The sequence below is a fragment of the Cercospora beticola genome, chromosome 7, assembly GCF_033473495.1.
Source record: "Cercospora beticola chromosome 7, complete sequence".
NCBI classification, from domain to species: Eukaryota; Fungi; Ascomycota; class Dothideomycetes; order Mycosphaerellales; family Mycosphaerellaceae; genus Cercospora; species Cercospora beticola.
This window is the reverse complement of record NC_088941.1, coordinates 2,632,728-2,650,723: the sequence shown is the minus strand read 5'-3', so window position 1 is coordinate 2,650,723 and position 17,996 is coordinate 2,632,728. Positions and strand designations below refer to the sequence as shown.

At 53.2% G+C, this 17,996-nt stretch overlaps 7 protein-coding genes across 7 annotated transcripts; 1 reads left to right on the top strand and 6 right to left on the bottom strand.

Annotated features, from left to right (window-relative positions):
- Nucleotides 1-696: 696 nt before the first annotated feature.
- On the top strand, nt 697-926 carry RHO25_011259 (uncharacterized protein; the record flags this gene model as incomplete). The annotated part of the gene is made up of 2 exons (XM_065603389.1): nt 697-795; nt 840-926. 2 exons carry the CDS (start codon nt 697-699, stop codon nt 924-926), a joined length of 186 nt encoding a protein of 61 aa, XP_065459461.1.
- Nucleotides 927-1,574: 648 nt separating this feature from the next.
- Nucleotides 1,575-3,061, bottom strand: RHO25_011258 (uncharacterized protein; the record flags this gene model as incomplete). The annotated part of the gene is made up of 2 exons (XM_023601888.2): nt 1,575-2,483; nt 2,537-3,061. The coding sequence occupies 2 exons, from the start codon at nt 3,059-3,061 to the stop codon at nt 1,575-1,577; spliced, it is 1,434 nt and encodes a 477-aa protein (XP_023451127.1).
- Nucleotides 3,062-4,603: 1,542 nt separating this feature from the next.
- On the bottom strand, nt 4,604-5,623 carry RHO25_011257 (uncharacterized protein; the record flags this gene model as incomplete). Its single annotated transcript, XM_023601889.2, has 1 exon — nt 4,604-5,623. One exon carries the CDS (start codon nt 5,621-5,623, stop codon nt 4,604-4,606), a length of 1,020 nt encoding a protein of 339 aa, XP_023451128.1.
- A 658-nt stretch (nt 5,624-6,281) lies between these two features.
- Nucleotides 6,282-7,331, bottom strand: RHO25_011256 (uncharacterized protein; the record flags this gene model as incomplete). The annotated part of the gene is made up of 1 exon (XM_023601890.2): nt 6,282-7,331. The coding sequence occupies one exon, from the start codon at nt 7,329-7,331 to the stop codon at nt 6,282-6,284; it is 1,050 nt and encodes a 349-aa protein (XP_023451129.1).
- A 789-nt stretch (nt 7,332-8,120) lies between these two features.
- On the bottom strand, nt 8,121-8,948 carry RHO25_011255 (uncharacterized protein; the record flags this gene model as incomplete). The annotated part of the gene is made up of 1 exon (XM_065603388.1): nt 8,121-8,948. One exon carries the CDS (start codon nt 8,946-8,948, stop codon nt 8,121-8,123), a length of 828 nt encoding a protein of 275 aa, XP_065459460.1.
- Nucleotides 8,949-10,648: 1,700 nt separating this feature from the next.
- Nucleotides 10,649-15,643, bottom strand: RHO25_011254 (uncharacterized protein; the record flags this gene model as incomplete). Its single annotated transcript, XM_023601891.2, has 3 exons — nt 10,649-11,129; nt 11,181-15,433; nt 15,491-15,643. The coding sequence occupies 3 exons, from the start codon at nt 15,641-15,643 to the stop codon at nt 10,649-10,651; spliced, it is 4,887 nt and encodes a 1,628-aa protein (XP_023451125.1).
- A 1,311-nt stretch (nt 15,644-16,954) lies between these two features.
- Nucleotides 16,955-17,612, bottom strand: RHO25_011253 (uncharacterized protein; the record flags this gene model as incomplete). The annotated part of the gene is made up of 3 exons (XM_023601892.1): nt 16,955-17,331; nt 17,435-17,516; nt 17,577-17,612. The coding sequence occupies 3 exons, from the start codon at nt 17,610-17,612 to the stop codon at nt 16,955-16,957; spliced, it is 495 nt and encodes a 164-aa protein (XP_023451126.1).
- Between the last annotated feature and the right edge of the window lie 384 nt (nt 17,613-17,996).

The window sequence follows — 17,996 nt, the reverse complement described above, 5'->3', positions numbered from 1 at the left end:
TTGAATCGGAACCTCTGCGCAGCCGACTCTTGAGTTCGCTGGGTGGTTGCAAGCTGGATGGCATGGTGGATCGATAATGCGGAGAGTCGCGCACCGCATATGCAACGGCTTTCGACTTGGTTGGGGTCGTGATGTGTCGTTGAAGGAGGTCATTCGACGCAGTGGCACTCCATCACCTGCAGAAAAAATCAGCTTACGCTGAATGAGTCGCCTATGTCGGCCGTTCGTCCGCGACCACTGGCACGGGCTGTTAGACAGGCCATGGTCGCATCGGAAACGACACGGCCTTTCGTTCTTGGACAGCCTGATGCCCTCAAGTCCATGGAGAGGGACAGGAGGGGTTCTTCCCAGGCGGCTGTCCATTGGGTTGGGCGACTCATCTTAAAAAGCAAAGAGACCATGTGGGGGTCTTTGGCTTATGGACAGATTGATAGCGTGTCTTCCTGTTGTCCATTTGGGGTCGGATCGTAGTGATGGCGAGCCAGCGTGGCTCAGACCTCCTGGTCGCTGATGAGAACGAGCGGGACTATCAAGCGTCGGGAAACTGGCGTTTGTTAGCATCTGTCTGCCAAAGGAACTCTGAGGCCAGGAGAAAAGATTACACTGCTTGTTATTGGAGATGGCGTCGAAGCCTCGGTGCTGGGTCGTTGGAGAAGCCAGGGCTGGTGGATCGCAGCGTGTAGAGATGGAGGGAAGATGCGAATCGAACGAAACGAAGATGGGTGGGATGGCACATACTTGATGAGAAAGGGCACAGCACAGCCTCCTGTTTACATGACAACGGGGGGCATACAGGTAAGGACGACGCTCTCAGCACGGCTGCTGACATATTTCTACAGGAACGAACCTCGATCAGCAAGCAAGTGCAGAGCACGTACTTCGATATTGCGAGCGGCTACATTCACGTACCCAGCGTTCAATCGTGAAGCCAGGGCGTTCAAAACAAGATCAGCACTTCTCTTTACAGAGCGTTCAGTATCGGGCAAGCCCTACAAATGACATAAATCACACCGATTCGTTCTGCGTCTAGCAGCATGGCCTACATATGCGTCGAGAAGGTGCCTCCACTGCGCGAAGGAAGTTTTGGACAGTGCGTGGCTGCCAGCTTGACCAAGCTCGTACGTCAAGCGACGAAAAGCAGCAAGGCAGGCTCTACCAGAAGTCCCAAGCCCTGGCGAAGCTGTAACCCACAGGAGCAGCAAGTACGAGATACTTTTTCGTAGAAAGTCAGACCTGGGTATCCACGATCGACGATAATTTCCGGTTCCAGGACTTCTACAGGTCGACGCTCCTACATTTCAAAGGCTGTTACGTGTTGGCATGCAATGAAAGCATAGAGTCAAAAACAGGTCGTTGATCATATATCTATTCCCCGGTAGCCACGCACAGGTCATACTCGCTATGCTATGCTCCCAAAAATGCCCATTTCCAAACGCCATTCCCTCATCAAAAGCCTCCAATCCTCGTAGTGCTGTCGTCAGGTTCATCCCCACAAACCCCTCCGCCAAACTCCAAATAACACCACCCATCCTCCTCTTCCATCACAACTCCCAACTCACCATCAATCCACCTACTCACACCATCCCATTCTTAATATTATCATACTGACTCTCCGGATACTCCAAAACATTCATCACCCCATCCAACGTCGCCAACCCCTTCACAGTCAACTGCACCAACCCTCTCGCCAAACCCTTCCCCACCTCCGTCGTAGCCCCGACCCCAACATCCGTAACATTACTATCCCCGTTCGCCTCCCACCACATCGCCCCACCCAAATTCTTCTCTTTGATATATTCCATTTTCTGCTGTGCCATTTCCGGCGTATCATAACTCACCATTGTTTTCGTAGCAGGATCATAACTCCACGAAGCACCAATCACAGGATCATAGAATTCTTTCGCGCCGGTTTGAGGGAGATCTTTGTAGTCCCATACGCCATTTTCCCAGCTGCCTTCTCCTACACCGGTATATGCTGTTCCTGGGCCGATGGTATTGGTGAAAGCTCGACCGTAGAGTGGTAGTCCAAGGACGATTTTACGGGAATCGATTCCGTTTTGGATGTACCAATTTACGGCTTGATCAGTGGAGAAAGGGGTGCTGTTCGTGTTGGAAGTATCTTTGAAAAGGTTGGCTTGGTGGCCTGCCATTGTATCCCAAGAGCCGGCGTAGTCGTATGCCATGAGATTCCAGAAATCGAGGACGGAGTCCATCCCTGCGATGTCGAGTTTCTCGTAATTTGCGGGGCCGGCGGCTGTGGCGACTGTGAGGAGGAAGTGGGGTTTGACTTTTAGTTTGAGGGTTGAGGCGTATTCGTCGAGGGCGGAGCGGATTGCCTGGAGGAGGAGGACGGCGTTGGTGGCTTCGGTGGCATCTTGGGGGTATTCCCAGTCGATGTCGAGACCGTCGAAGCCGAGGTCTTTGAGGAGTTTGACGGCGGAGGTTGCGAAGGTCTGGCGGCCTTCAGGGGTGGACGCGGGTTTCTGGTAGTCGGGTCAGATGAGGAATGCGGCGAAAAGGTGTCTGGAACACTTACCGGGAAGTTGGTGCTGTACGTCCACCCTCCGATACTGAGAAGTGTTTTCATGTAGCGGTTCTTCTTCTTCAGTAGGTAGAGTTGTTTGATGCAGCCATAGGCATTGTTGCCAGTTTCGCTCCAGCTGTCATCCGGGTAATGCTTCTCCAAATCTGCGTAGGTGTCACTGAGGTAGACTTCACCAGTTTCGGGTCGTACGTTTGCGAAGGAGTAGAGGACATGGGTCAGTTTATCTGCGGGTAAGTCGGCCGGCTGGTAGTTCCTTCCATAGATGTCCCAGTTTGGGAAGTACATCACAGACTTGTATGGTATCTTGCCCTTGAACGGCGGCTTGCTGGTTGTGTTCGTCGCGGATTGTGATGAGGCCGTGGAGTTCACAGAGGCAGTGGAGGCATAGCCAGCTTGCCTTCGCTCAACTCCATTCCCTTCTTCGTTCACTAGTATCGGCGTGGCAGCAGCAATGGTCGCCAAGACAGCCGTGATTGTAGTAAGCAGTCGCTTGGAGAACATTGTTCTTCTCGCCATGATGCTGGTCCGTACTTGAAAGGGTTCGAGGGAGGTCCAAGGAGATTTATACACGTACCGGGTTTTCAGATCAGGTCCGGAAAGTCAGCATCCATAGAAGACCCGCTTCTTCAAGTTCGTCGGTAGTCGCAGGAGAGTCTCCACCTACATAAAAATCTGGACCGCATTCTTATTCTATACCAGCCCAGCCCACGTCGTACCTTGATCCAGGAACAAACAATATGCATAATTCCTGGATTGCGATGGTCGTCAGGTGCGACTCCGTTTCTAGAAGTACTCAAATTCCGAGACGGTGGCAGCTGCATTGATGGGCGACGGGTGTACGCGTTTGTGCGACCACATTTCGTGCAACGCCCCCTCCACATTTGTACAGTGCGCACTTTGCGACGCGTAGAATTGCGGCTCATCGCATGTCATCACCGCTCGACTTCTTGGTTCGGACCGTTCGCGCTGCAACGTGTCGTAGGTTTTCGGCCGTTCCGCTGGCCGACCAACGGCTGCACTCCGAGCAACACCGCATCCTCTCGTGACGACCGATTGCGATCGCAAGGTCATGTTGCTACGCGCAGCCTTGTGTCAAGGACAAACCGGGTTGACAGATGCCACAAGGGATGTTGTCACCGGATGTCTCCCGACGGTCGTCTCAATTGTCATTCCTTGCTCGGACGGAGCACATACAGAGGAGTTCAAAGACCTCTCTCTTTCGAAGAACGGTCGAGATTCTGGTGTCCACCAACTTGAGAAGGCTGTGCATGCGGCATCTTGGCTCGGTGGCCAGAAGCCTCCCAGCTACCAGGTTCGTATGCGACGCAGACAGGAACACTCTGCAGGTACAAGCCGAAGTCGCACAACAGGGCCTGAGGAAGACCATCCGAGTATCACAATGCGGATAGTGACAGGAGTGATGCATTCGCATGTTCGACGAGGCCTGAAAGATGACCTGTTCTGTTCCAGTCTGCCTCGGACCATATGGCCGCATGCGAGTCGGCAGCATACAGCAGACGGATATCCTCGTGAATTGGAGCTCCACTCATGCCCACACTTCTCAGTGCGTGTCTCGTGGCCGGGTACTTGCTTCGATTGTTAATACATCTGGCCACGGGAGATTACAGCTTGCGGACCTGATCACACTGGGTGGGTGGAGTTCCTGGAAACACTTGTGAGTCGCAATCCCATGCGCTTGTCTCGTCCAGAGATGTGTCATGGCTTGTCCTCCTCATATCTCATTGTTCAATCGAACTTGCTACACAATCGTCTGATCATCGTGATCATGACAGCCACTGTTCGTTCGACGGGCAAATGCATGACCAGTATAATCCGGTTTCGCAATTTCGCAACACCGGGTGGACTTCTCTTCTCGCACCAGGTCTTATTTCAGGGCCGCCGGTCAACTGATTCAGCAGTTGAGCTGCACGCGACAGAGGCCTTTTCGTCTCGCGAGCATGGATCGCGGCATCTGCTCCCAATCTTCGAGCAAATTTGGAGCTCCGAAGACCCCGCAAGTCGAAACAAATCCAGGCTTTCCCTCTCAATTCCCAGCGCTCAACTTCCAGTGCCCGCAGAAATGGCAGCACTCGCGGCAGCCTCCACAGCGCCACCACTCGACCCAGCCCTCAAGATCTGCCAAATCCTCATCCCGCTCGACACAGCCATAATCTCAACAACCTCTCCCAACTCTCCCGTTCTCCCCGCGCCCAAGAACTCAAACTTGACCAACTTGTTCTTACTCCACTTCATATTATCAGCCCACACAGCCACAACCTCCTTCCCATCCGAACTCTCTCCCAGATCTCTCTCATATCTCTTACCTCCACCTTTACTCGAGCCTTCTCCACTGTTACGCGAACGCACGATGGTAGGATCCGCTTCCTCCCCAGCATCACCAACAGAACCCCCACCCGTCTCCGAATCCAACCTCACAAGTTTCCACCCCCACACATATTTATTCTTCGAAACATGCTTCACCTCCTGCCCATGACTCTGCCTCCACACAAACCTCTCCTGCACCACCTTCTCCCCTCCCGCCTTCTTCACCGGCGCCGAAAAACTATAACTCGGACTCTGAAACGAGAACTTCGTATGTAATTCTTCCAAAACATTATGTTTCGGTAAAGAAATCATGTTATGAATCGACATGTATCTTTTACTCCCAATCTCTGCCAAGACCGTATTCTCTCCATCCGACGAAGAAGAGGGGTCTTTCAAAGAGGAGGAGGTAATATCCCCTCGATGAAGAATGAATTTCGTGCCTTTCCAACCAGAAACTAAAACAATAGAAAACAGTGGTTGATTGTAATGTTCGCCGAGGATCCAGGTTGTTTTTCGCCAGGAGAGCTTTTTGTGATAAAGATTGAAACGACTGGGGAAGCGAATGATCTCATTCCCATGTTCGTCGCGAGAGTAGGCTGGGACGGAGTTCTCTTTTCCTGCGACTTCGTGGTAGGGTGGAGGGAGTTTGTCGTCGGAGTCTATGCTTGAAAGAGAGGAGCGAGGTGTTGAGGGAGCCCGCGAGAGGTTGTCGTCTGGGATGCGGTCTGGTTTTGTGTCTGTCGTTATTGCCATTGTGGGGCTGTCACTGTTCTTGATGAGGCTGTTGATGAGGCTTCTGTGAATTTGTGCTTGTGCAGTTGTTGAGGGTTTTGGATCAGCAGTACTATGGGTATGTGTTGAGAGCTTGAGGCGTGGTCCAAGTGGGCTGACATTGATCTGAACACTGCCACAGCTGCCTGATCCTTCGTGGATGAAGTGGTGGAGCTGATCCTTGGCTGTTGACGATGGCGTCGTTCGCGTGTGCAGCCGAGGCCGGTGCGAAGTCAATCCCAAGACGCGTTGTTTCTACGCCGCATCGGAAGAACAGCCCATAGTAATGGCCGGCCACATACTGCTACACCTGACGAGCTGCAAGTATTTTCGACCAGTTCCTTGAGAAGAGGACTGAGAGTGAACAGGTTCCGGCGATTAAGCAGCAACAATGCCGCATGCATTATGTAGATACTGTACAACATATTATCCTGTGGCATTATACAAGCTGTGAATTCCCGCTCCAACAAGGGAAGAACCTCCGTCTTCCAGTCTCTGGTATCTTCAATTATGCTCCAATCCTTGAAACGCCGCGCTCAAAAACATACCCACTGGCAGCCCGCATTAACGATGGCCTGGCCGAGAATCGCCATGTGATGCGATACCGTATGCCATTCCTTGTGACCCTCCGATAGACATACTATGTCTGTAATGCTGCTTGAATGCCAATTTTCTGCTCGCCTGCAACGGCATCTCGGTCTCCTTCTCCTTCTTCCTCATCGTCGCTCTCGGCAGCAATGTCAATGCCAGGATCAGGTATGACAAAATCCAGCGACATAAAGCCCGTTGTCCTCGGTCCAATGAGCTTCACTTGTCGCCCCTCCTTCTGCCTCTCTTCATTCCACATCGCGATCCAACCTTCGAGCAACTTCTCACCAGCTTTTGCACCCGTGAAGCCCAGATCATCCCAGAAATACCCCGTCGCGACACCGAGTATCGCATCTGCCCACGCGCGGAATGTGTACGGACTGAACGCTTTCAGTAATATCGCATTGATGTGGAGGATCAGATCTCTGAATTCGTCATCCGTGACCAGCGGGTCTAGAATCTCAGGATACAGATTCGCGAACTGCGGGTACAGATCTCCAGCGATGAGGTAGTCCCTCTTCACTCGTATCACCCTTGTCTCCTCATGTTCCTGGCTCTGAGGCGAGCAGTGGGCATTGGGATGAGGGAAGCAAGGGTGTTGTGGTCCCCATTCGAACTCGTCGTCTTCTTCCTCCAGGTCGCTCTCTGCGCCGTCTCCTTGTGTCTCGTCTCGTCGCGCTCGCCTCGAACTATGTATACTCGCGGCTCTGCTTGCAGTTGAAGGTGGCACTACTGGCTGCGCGGCTAGATCCCCGTACAGATTTCGTTCGGTCGTGGTGAGTTTCGGCGGCGGGGGCACTTCCCCATCGCGCAGTCCTAGACTCGTCCGCGAAGCATTTCGCGATTTAGTAGATTTACTGACTTTGGAGCGATTCGATCGGGCGGATTTGGCAGAGCGGAACGACTTTTGCGATTGTCGCCGCTTCAATGGTACGGAGGCTCGTCGGTCGCTTCTCGCATCGTCTTTGGGCGGCGGAGGAGGCGGTAGCGTGGTGGTGCTCTTGTTGCTCTGGAGGTTGACGACGTTGGGGGCGGGCGGAGGAGACGAGGCGTCGGAGCGCTGTGCCTCAGTCACGCCGGCGATCTTGTGCAGAGTGTCCATGTCCTACGGGCGCATTGATATGGGTAGGATAGGCTGTAGCAATCGCGTGTGGTCTGGGGAGGATGGGGCACTCATTCACATGAAACGAAGCGATGCAGGAGAAGGGCTTCGGCACATTGGCACTATCGAGGGATGATGATCGACGCTGCAAGGATCATGCATCAGCCAGCTTCACTTCACCCAATCTTTTACACTTCACGCCTACTTTCAGTTGTACATTACGATGGAGTTTTCGATTCGAAGAGCTACTATTGATGGCATATTCTGATGTGTAGAACAAATTCCACGACACGATTCGCGTCTTTCCTACTCAGCTGTGGCCCAGCACAAAACATCGCCGCCACCTCCTTTGGAACAGATTCAGCCGCATTGCAGCCACCGCTAACTTAAGGCCAGATCCCATGGATCCTGACCTCTTCATTGCTCTCCTCACCAGCTCCCCGAGAAAAGTCACAACGCCATGAAAGCTGCCAGGCTCGGATCTACTGGCTCGCACAGCCCTGTGCTCCTTCTTCAGCACGCCAGCTTTCACCTTTTTCGCACATCCGCTCCAGTAGCCGGGGTGTTGTATAAGCAGCGGTGGTTATAGTAAGTAAGAGGAAAGATGGAGGGAGCCACTGCGCACGATGACTCGCTCAGCTAAGCTCTCCCAGAAAGGTCCGAGAAGACGATTCGACCAATCTCTTTATCGGTTCTTCTCGGCCGTTGCATATCCCATCTTCAGCTTTCCACCGCGGTAGGCACCTACATGTTCCCAATCATATCTCTGGGGAACCGTGCAACGAGCTTTCACGTAGTCTTCACAACGATGCCACAGAATGCCATCAAGACCAGGGCCGTAAGCACTACCCATCCAAGCAGAGAGTGACACGAGTGTTGCTTCCGAGGCCGTGGTGTCTGTACAGCCTGGCAGAAATCGCCCCAGATCCGTTTCCAGATAGAAGCATTCTCAACTCGTTCCTCGCTTCCAGCCTCCAAGGACTCTTCGGTCACGAACGAATCGCCGTCATGACCGTCGAAGAAAGATGGAAGAATTGCCCTCTCGCTCGCCAACGAAGAAGCCCGACCCCTTGTACCCCGGAGAGGGAAGGATCTATCAGGTTGGCCATCATCGAAATCCAAAGCTTGTCTGCGCGACGCTGCGAAATATGTGAAATCCACCCTGCTTGCTGGCGGTGGCGGCATCACAAGTCCAGATCCTGCCCCTTCTTCGCGCTCGTAAGCTGGTGGAGGTTGATACTCGGGCGGGAAGCCCGCGATCTCATCTGCTCGGGCGCGGTGAGTATACACAGGAGGCGGCTCATCCAGTAGGGAATCGGATGAAAAGGTCCGTCGCACGTTGTGCGCGTGCTGAAGTGGCTCTTCTGCCTGGCGATGTACTGCTGGATTGATATCGGCGTCGCCGTGGCTGTACACCGAATCATGATCATCGTACAAAGTCGCTAAGGCATCGAAAACAGAGCGCGCCGACCGCTCATCCCGCTCCGACTCGGATCGAGCAACGAAGAAATTGAGCCGTGCTCCTCCTTCTCTAACGCCTGCACCCTCGTCATCTGCCGGTCCTCGTCGCATCACGCTCTCCTCGCTTGGCTGTTCGTCTCTCGCGGCCGAAGACATGGCGCAGTATGATCAAATGCGAGTTGTACTTGCGCGGGACCAAAGTGCGAATACAATGAGGAGATGAAGGTGATATAAGATCAAAAAAAATACATGCACTGACAGAATAAATGGCAGGTACCCACATACCTGGGGACTACCGTCCACAACACTGCCACAAGCAGGAAGCGCAGAAATATTTCACTACATTTTCTTGGTTCTCTGTCTTTCTACCACAACTTGAATCAATCTGCGCCTCACACGCAAAGCATCGGATTGCGGCCTCAAACTTAAACTTCCCGCCCCTCTACTATCCGCAATTCCAAATCTAGCACGAACGACATACATACGTAGGAAGGCTATCTAGCCCTCTGTCTTCGATATTGACCTTGGAACTTCTCAACGACACACCTCAAGCACCTTCGATGCGAGAAGCAAAAGAAGTGCAAAGTGATGCATTCCAATTCTGCAGAACAGGGACCACAACAAAACCAAGCTCTGTAGCTCTCCTCCGGCGCCATACCAAGCAAACCCCGTATCCGCCCATTTCCGGACCAGACCAACGCTGTTATAGTTCTACCCCACCGCTACCGGAACTTCTATACTCAGGAATCTGACCTGCTGGCAGGTGGATGGAGCAGAGATTCAGCCGACAGCCCACCAGCTGGTCCACTCAGTCCCACTCTCCAGTCTGCAAGAAGCATTGGTCTTCAAATACTAATGAGGCCAGGAAAGATGGGGGAGAAGATAAGATAGCCTGACCGCGTTATATAGCTACGCGGTCAGGTCAGAATTCACGCAGTCGAGCCAGCTCTACGCATCGCCAGAGAGTCGACTTCGAAATGCTTGGCCTGATCTCGTTTTTCAGTTACGCAGTCAGCTCAGATTTTACGCGGTCAGGTCAGAATTTACGCGGTCGAGCCAGCTCCAGGTCCACGTAAGCACCACCAATAAGACAACCTGAAGAAAGCTGGTTCGACCTAGAAACGCTTGGCCTGACCGCGTTATACTTGGCACGACCGCGTTATGTAGTCAGGTTAAAAATTACGCGGTCAGGTCAGAATTCACGCGGTTGAGCGAGCTCCAAGTTCACGTAAGCACTACCAATAAGACAACCCGAAAGACTTCGACGCAACCTCGAAATGCTTGGCCTGACCGCGTTATACTTGGCACGACCGCGTTATGCAGTCAGGTCAGAATTTACGCGGTCAAGCCAAGCAATTTAGTTTTACGCAGTCGAGCTATCTTCCAGGTTCTGTAAGCATCCACGCTCTGAATTTAAACACCATTCACTCAAGCAGACGACATTGAAAAGGTATCATTAATATAAATGTAACAATGAAAAGACTTCACAGTATAAATTAGGTTCGCCTTTCCATTCAGTTTCAGTACCTCTCCTTTCCCAAGAGGCAGTACTTTACTCGGCCTTGCTCTTGCTCTACCAAAAAGTACAGAACAGGATCCGATCTACCAAGGTACAGTAAGTAGGTCGCAGCAGCAGTGTGAACGCTCCACAGCAACACCAACAGATACTCAAATACTCAATACATGGCGCCGCCAGGACCGAGCGACCCACTTCCACTCCTTGCGCCTCCACCTCCACTTCGCAACTTTCTGATTGCCCTTCCCACAGAGCTCAAGCCATGTACTCCAAGCTCCAATTCATCGTCTTCCTCCCCATGTTGCAGCAGCTGATGATGATCGCTCATCGAATCCAGATTCTACCTGTAATCCGCATCATCACTCAATCCATCCTGATCATACTGCACTCCCAAGCCCGTGGCACTATGCCCATGCTTATCGACCCCATTCATCCCATGCCCATTACCCAAATGCCCATTCGGCACAGGCCACTGCCCATCATGCAAATCCATGCCATCCTCCTCGATCACCTTCCCCATTCCGTTGGCATCCATTTGCTGCTGCATAACAGCTTGCGCCGACACAATCTCCGCCAAGCGTTTCAGGCGCGGTGTCTGTAGCCAACTAGGCGTGTACGTTTCGAGCGCGGTGATAACGCGAGGTTCGGCGATTTCGTAGGGGCCCGAGTCTTCCATGTCGACGGCTTGGAGGAGAAGGACGTCGGACTTCGGGTCGGTGACTCGGGAGGCGACGGCCTTCATGATCTCGCCGTTGATTGGTTGCTCGTAATCGGCGACGAGGTATTGATTGAGGAGTTTCTGAATCTGGTTGGGTGAGAGCCTAGAATTTGGTCAGCAGTTGCTTGATGAGATAATGTTAGATGATACTCACATCCAGCAAATATCCTGAATGATCTCAATATCATTCAGGGTAGCCTTCTTGAGCTGCAAAAGCTTCGTAGCTTGCATCAAGTGCTCAAGCTGGAGAGTACCCTCAGGCATGTCATGGCTCTTACACCATTCTTCGATCCTGGTGATGTTGTAGTTGATCTGCAGACCACGCTTCCAAGACAGGAAATTTCTCCTCATGAGCAAGTCGTTGAAGGCGGTGACACCAACAAGTCGGAGCAGTTCCGTGACTGTCTGTGTGATGATGCTGTCCTCCAGGTAGAATGCCTTCATAGCCTTGAACACGTTGTTCAGCAGGCTCAGCAGGTTATCCATGCTGTAAGCTGGGGTGTTCGAGGACTGCAACAGCTTGCCGAGGAAGCGGTTGTTCTCGTTAGTAACGAAGCCGGGCAGCGATTGCGATTCAATAATGGCAGGCACGATCATCTTGTGGAGCTTCTTCTTCAAGACCTTCATCCAAGTGTGGTAGATGTTGAACTCCAAGCTCTCAAGATCGTGCTTGACGATCTCCAGAAGACGGTCGTACTCGAAGTTGTCGGTCTTCTGTGCCTCATACCAGTCCTCTGCCAGGAAGACAAAGGACAGCATCTCGTGCACGTTGGACAGCCAGAAAGCACCAGGGTTGATAGCCTCGTCACCGTCATGTTGCATGACTTCTTGCTGAATGGACTGCATGACATTCGCCAAGAACCGCTCAGACTCTTTCACGAAGCCATTGTTCCACATCTCGCTGGTGACCAAGTTGATGAGGTATGCGGGGAAGAGCACTTCCTTGTCTGTTGGAGGTGGGCTGCTGCCAGGTGCTGGGATCTTCAGGTTTCTGATGAGACCCATCGTAACCTCGTCATTGAGTCCATCTTCATCTGCAAGCAAGTTCTCCAGCTCCATCTCCACGTTCTCCAACCCAGGGTTGAACGTGGAGCCAGAAAGGTTTTGTGTATGCCCACTAGCCGTCGCACCAAACGCCATCGAGACTGGCCGCGGATTATAAGCGCCACTGAAACGGTCGGTCTGTATCGTCTCAGGACCGGCACTTCTCCTCTTCGGCTTCTTCGAGGCGACGAGATTGATGAGACCAGGCGCAGCGCCGGCAGCAGCGCCGTTGGTGAGCTCGCCGTTGCTGACGGGCACCGCCCTTTTGGCGAGTTCGAGCTGATCTTGCAGGTCTGTGAGTTGTTGACGCAGGCCGATCTTCTCGCTCTCGCTGGCAGTCTTGGCTGCTCGGGCTGATTCGAGCTCGAGAGTGGTGACACGCAGGTTCTCGCGGAGGCTCTTCTCCTCTTCTTGCAAGCGACGCATGTTCGCTGTGCTCTCTTCGTAGCTGGTCTGCAGGCGAGCCATGTCTGCCTCCATCTGTTCCAGCTTGGCGGATGTGATACCGGCCTGGTTGGCCTCTCGCTGCAAATCGTTCGTCCGGTGTTCCAGAGCATTGTACTTTTCTCTCGAGCTCTTGACCTGGCCTTCCAAGCTCTCGACTTGGCCCTTGAGGACCTTGTTCTCTTTTCGCATCGTGCCCAAGTTCTGAGTGAGCTCGACCACCTTGTTCTCGAGCTTGTAGGAGATCTGCTTGAGATCTCTGGCTTCCTCTCGCAGGCCTTTGTATGTCTTGCGTGCTGTCTTGCCGCGCCACAAACTCTGCACGAGGGTAACTTTCCGGCGGTAGTCGCGCCAGCCTTTGAGCTGTTTGTAGCTTCTCCAGTTTCGCTGAATGATGATTGCTGCATCCGAAAACTTCTTGTCCAGAATCATCTTTCGGCATAACCAACCCTTTGCCGCCGCTTCGAAGCGGATGAGATTGTTGCGCTGCTGTAGGTACTGTTTGCGTACCTTTTGCCCTCTCCAAACCCGCTGGATCGTGGTCGCGCTGTGGTTGCGCCGGATCTCTTCGACTTTTCTCCGTGCCAGATTTGCTCGTGCTCGGGCCTGAAAGGCCTTGATGCTGTCGATGGACTCAAGATACCGACGCCGATAATATTTCGCGCGCAGATTCTTTTGAATCATGATTGCGGCCGCATTCAATCTGTTTGTGCGCAGGTTCTCCAAGAAAGCAAGCATACCAGCACGGAAGAAGATCTTGGTCAGACCCAGCTGGTATTTGTCAGTCTTGTCATTGTTTGCAGCGCCCAGTGCCTTCCGGAGAATGGCGTTGGCCATGTCTCGGATTTCCGTCGTCCATTGCGCAGATGGGATCAACATGTAGTAGCGCAGCGCAAACTCCTCGTAGGTCCATCGGGTCGGGTAACCAGCACAGCTGATGCGGACAGTCTCGAGAACACCACAAGCACGAAGTTGACTCAGAACCATAGGTCCCTCGAACTTCCATGCTTCCTTCGCCTCGTTGGGCTTGATACATCTGATGTAATGGACCTCAGTGTTATTGATGGTCTCCATCAGCTGAATCAGCGAACTCTTGAAGATGCCGCCAAGCGTTGGCTTTCTTGCTGCTGCTGCGCCCTTTCGAGCGCCTACAGCACCATTCGCCTTGCCTGGAGCAACAGCAGCTGTTTCTCGTTCTCGCACCGCCGCACTTGATTCGAGAACCTCGACCAAGAATGTGTTTGAGCTGCTGCGCAGCACTTCGAGGTGCTCATCTGGAACAGTATCTCTGTTCTTCTCGATAAAACCATCGCTCTCGTACGTCACATCAATGGCGTAATGACAAACAGTGAATGCACTCTTGCCGAATCTGGGCTTCTTGTAGAACTTGTGCTTGTCCTGGGAGAAGTTGTGATGCAGCTTGTTGACAAAAGATTCGTCGGACCCCATAGGCAACCTACTTTCTTCGTCCAACAGAGCCAGGATACCCAACTTGCCTTCGATCAGGTCGATACATGGCTGGTTGTCACTGAAGTCGATGAACTTCCAGTCAATTTGCTCTCGCAGATATTCTTCCTGCTCCAGCTTAAAGACGTGCTGGTTGAACTCTTGCTGCAGCTTCTCGTTGGCGTAATTGATACAGAACTGTTCGAAGCTGTTCTTGGCGAAGTGCTCGAAACCGTAGATATCCAGGACACCAATGAAGGAGGTCACTTCCTTGACGACTTCCTCAGGGGCCAGGAAAGCATTCATAGTCTCGACAAGCCAGTCGAAAAGCGAGGAGTAGATGTATTTGGCCACAGAGTCTCGTACGACCGTAGCTTGCTGTGCAGTCAAGTTGGACATGATCTTCTCGCCTCGTGTGACGAGCTGTTTCTTGATCGTCCATTTGGCGAACTCGTCGGCATTGATACCGAGCAGCTGACACGCCTTTGCCAGCGATGGTTCAGAGGAAGCTAGCTGCGAATCCGTCCTTGTGGCAGTAATCTTAATATTACCAATGTGCAGCAGCGCAGCCAGCAGCTTCCACAGACCACCCTGCACCTCCAGCGAGACACCCAGCCGGTCGAGCGATTGCCGGGTCTCCTTGAAGTCCTTTGCATCGTCCACGCCATCAATTTGTGGTGCGGCACCCTGGTTCAAGTAGTCGAAGTGCTCTACAGGCACCAGGCCCAGCTGTTCCCGCTCTTCCTCTGTCGCTCCAGCAACGAGTTGGTAGAAGATGTGGTAATTCCGCTCCTTAAGCGGTTGGAAAACCAATCGTGATCGCTCGAGGAGGTAGGTTCGTATCCGCGCGCCAATAATGTCGGTGCTCTTGTTAAACATGATCTCAATGTACTTACCGAAACGCGAGGAGTTGTCGTTTCGGGTCGTCTTCGCGTTACCAAAGGCTTCCATGATAGGGTTCGTAGCAAGAATTTGCTCTTCCGTTTCACTCATCGTATCGGCTCGGCCGCGGCTGCGAGTGCCAGGCTGGTCGGGAGGTTCTCGTGTAGCAAAATATCGCATGATGTATTTGGCACTGACCGTTTTACCAGCTCCCGACTCTCCCGAAACCACAATGGTCTGGTTCTTCTCATTGCGAAGCATGTCCGCAAAAGACTCTTCTGCTATGGCGAACAGATGCGGCGCCTGCGAGGCTCGGTGCTTGCCGGCGTAGACTTGCACCATGCCCGGCACGTAGAGCGAGTCGACTCGAGCAAAGGGATTCGTAGCGATGAGGACAATACCAGAATAGGTGTAGATCTCCTTTTGCGCATATCGCAGCTTGATGGCCTGCAACACGGCAGGTTCGTTCAGATGTGAGAGATTCGTGAGATCGTCGCTGGCCTCGAGCATGGCCGGGTTCATCAGCGGTGGGAGGGTCGAGCTCAGAGCATCTTTGTTTAGCTCGTCTATGGTGGTCTCGATGGTTTTGTCCTGCACTCATTAGCACACTTGCCATGCTGCACTGCTACCCTCCAGCGCCGTCCGTACCTCAGGCGTCGGCTGGCCATCTCGCTCGTCGAAGGTGAAGACCAGTGTGACTTTGTCCCCATCGACGTTCTTGCTCTTTACGGTGCTGGCAACCCAGCCGTCGGCGGCATCAGGCTGCCAGCAGCGTGTCCCGACAGCATATTCGTGAGACATGGTGGCGGTGGGGTCGTGGGAGGAATAAAATTAAGTAGTAGTAGTGGTCGTCGTCGCGGCGCTCCTGCTGCTTCCACCGCTGGCCTCCCCCTTCTCTCCACAGCGGTCGAATGTCCTCCTCCTCACCGCGCTGGTGGTGCACAGCCGCTGTCAAAGCCGGTGAGGTGTGCAGCACTCGGGGCGGTGGTGTGCGGGTGAGTTGGATGCGGCCAGGCGCATCACTCTCGGTGGATTGTGGGATGGGTGTGGTGTTCGGCAAGAGGACAGATTATTTGTCGGCGTCTGGAGGCTGAGAGCTGGCGTCCCTGAGCGTCCAAACGCGCGATTGAGACCTGGCTTTGCACCCTGGCCGCTCCTTCGGCTAGCACCGAGCCCGCGCCATTCCCCTTCGATGTGGGCGCGCGCGGGACAGTTTCAGAACGTGCACATCGACCATCATCTCGTGTCACTCGCGCCTTGTGCAATGTGCACGCTGACGAGTCTTGTGTGTTGTCACTCACGCACGGGAGTCTCTTCATGTGATGCGGACATACTTACTCATTCGTAAAAATGGACGTTTTCACAAAACACCGCCCGCCAGCACTCGTGGATCGTCAGCGGGCATGTACGCAGCGCCGAAGCCCCTGTCATCAGCAGCGAGCGGCGGTGAAGAGTCGCGAAAAGGAAACGTCCTCCATTTGCCTCCCGCCCATTCGCCCAACTCCTGCACACCTCCTGATGCTTCTCCGCCCACCGCCGTAGTAGTCCCACTAACTTAGCACCACCTCCACCGCAAAATCTACCACGGCGGCAGCATAGCGGTGTTGTCACTACTGCACGCACACCTCACTCCCTCCATCATCTCCGATGGACAGCGAAACTTGGTTGTTGCAGCTGCCGAAACGAGCATCAGACGTGATTGCTGTTGTCAGAGCTCGCAGGCTTCCGCCATCTTCACGTGCGCCTGCGGAACTCACTCCACGAAAGTCTGGTGCACGGGCGTCGCGTTGTATAACTGTAGCAATTGCAGTGGCATGATCAAATTGCACTTCTGCGCATTAGTTAATAACCGGATCGGAAAGAGAGCTCGATTGCATCCTAACCCTCTGTCGATGTCCTTCTCCAACAATTCTCATCAATTGCCTCGCGGCCTATCTTTCGCCTCAGCGGCATTGCAATGCTCGAGTCCGCAGAAACACGCGCAAGACCCCTCATGTCTCAGCTCAACCCTCCAAGAATAATCGTGTCAACGCTCAGCATCATAACTCATGTCATCATCGGCCCAAACCCGCCCAGAGCGAAGCAATGCTCCTGGCACCTCACGCTCCAACTTCAAAGTCTGTCATCACAATCGCTCTCCTCATCTCTGCGCTTACGAAAGCCCTGCCCAATATCCTCACCAACCGCCACATCAATTCCATCCTTGTAGAACGCCTCATCAACATCAACGCCTTGCAACTTACGCTTCAGATTCTTCGTGCCGCTCGGTGGTGGCGTGGTCAGGCCAGCTGCCTTTTCTTTATCATCTTCATCCTCGGACTTCAAGAATGGCGAGAGCTCCTTCTTCACTGCTACAGCTCTGCCCTTCTTTCTCGGGGTTGACTTCTTGGTGATGCCAGTTGGACGAGAGCCGGTAGTGGCATTGGGCGTTCCTGCTGCTGCCTTGCGGATGGCTGCGATCTTGTGGGTGATGGCTTTGGCAGTGCAGTCTTGGAAATGAGGTCAGTCATGTCTCCTGTGTCCAGTGTCCACGCCGCCGCCGCCGCTGCAAGCTCAAGTGAACGACTAGGGAACAGCTTGAACGAGACTCACCTGGACCCATGCGGGAAGCGATCTCGACCTTCTGAGCCTCACTTGGCTTGACGTCGCAGACTTGAAGAATGATGGCGTAGAGCTGTCGGCCAAGTCAGTCAAACTGCTGAGGCACGTGAGGGCAAAAGCTCTCAGCTCTCACCTTGGCCTGAGCCTCGTCGTTCCAAGTCATAGGCATTTTGGCTGAATTTGCTGCGTGACTGTGCTGTTGTTTGAAAGGATGGTACAATCTTGCTGTCCTGCAGCTTGAGAAGAGAGATGAAAGTTCGTGAAAGCGAGGTGGTGTGTGTGGAAGTGTGGAAGTGTGGAAGAGAAGAAGTGGTCAAGAGGATGAGGAGGGCGGACGTCCACCTCTAGTACCCACATTGCAGCGGAAGTGAGGTATTGTGATTCTAATATGGCCATTGACAATTGACAATTCACGGAAGGTATGCTATTGTCGTTGTGCGGCAAGAGCCGTTGCGGCAGGTGCATGTGGGGCCAAGTGAGTGAAGAAGCGGACAATAGGTACTTATTTCCAAACAATCTGAAAGCTGCTGTGCGTCTGCTTGACTGAGAGATC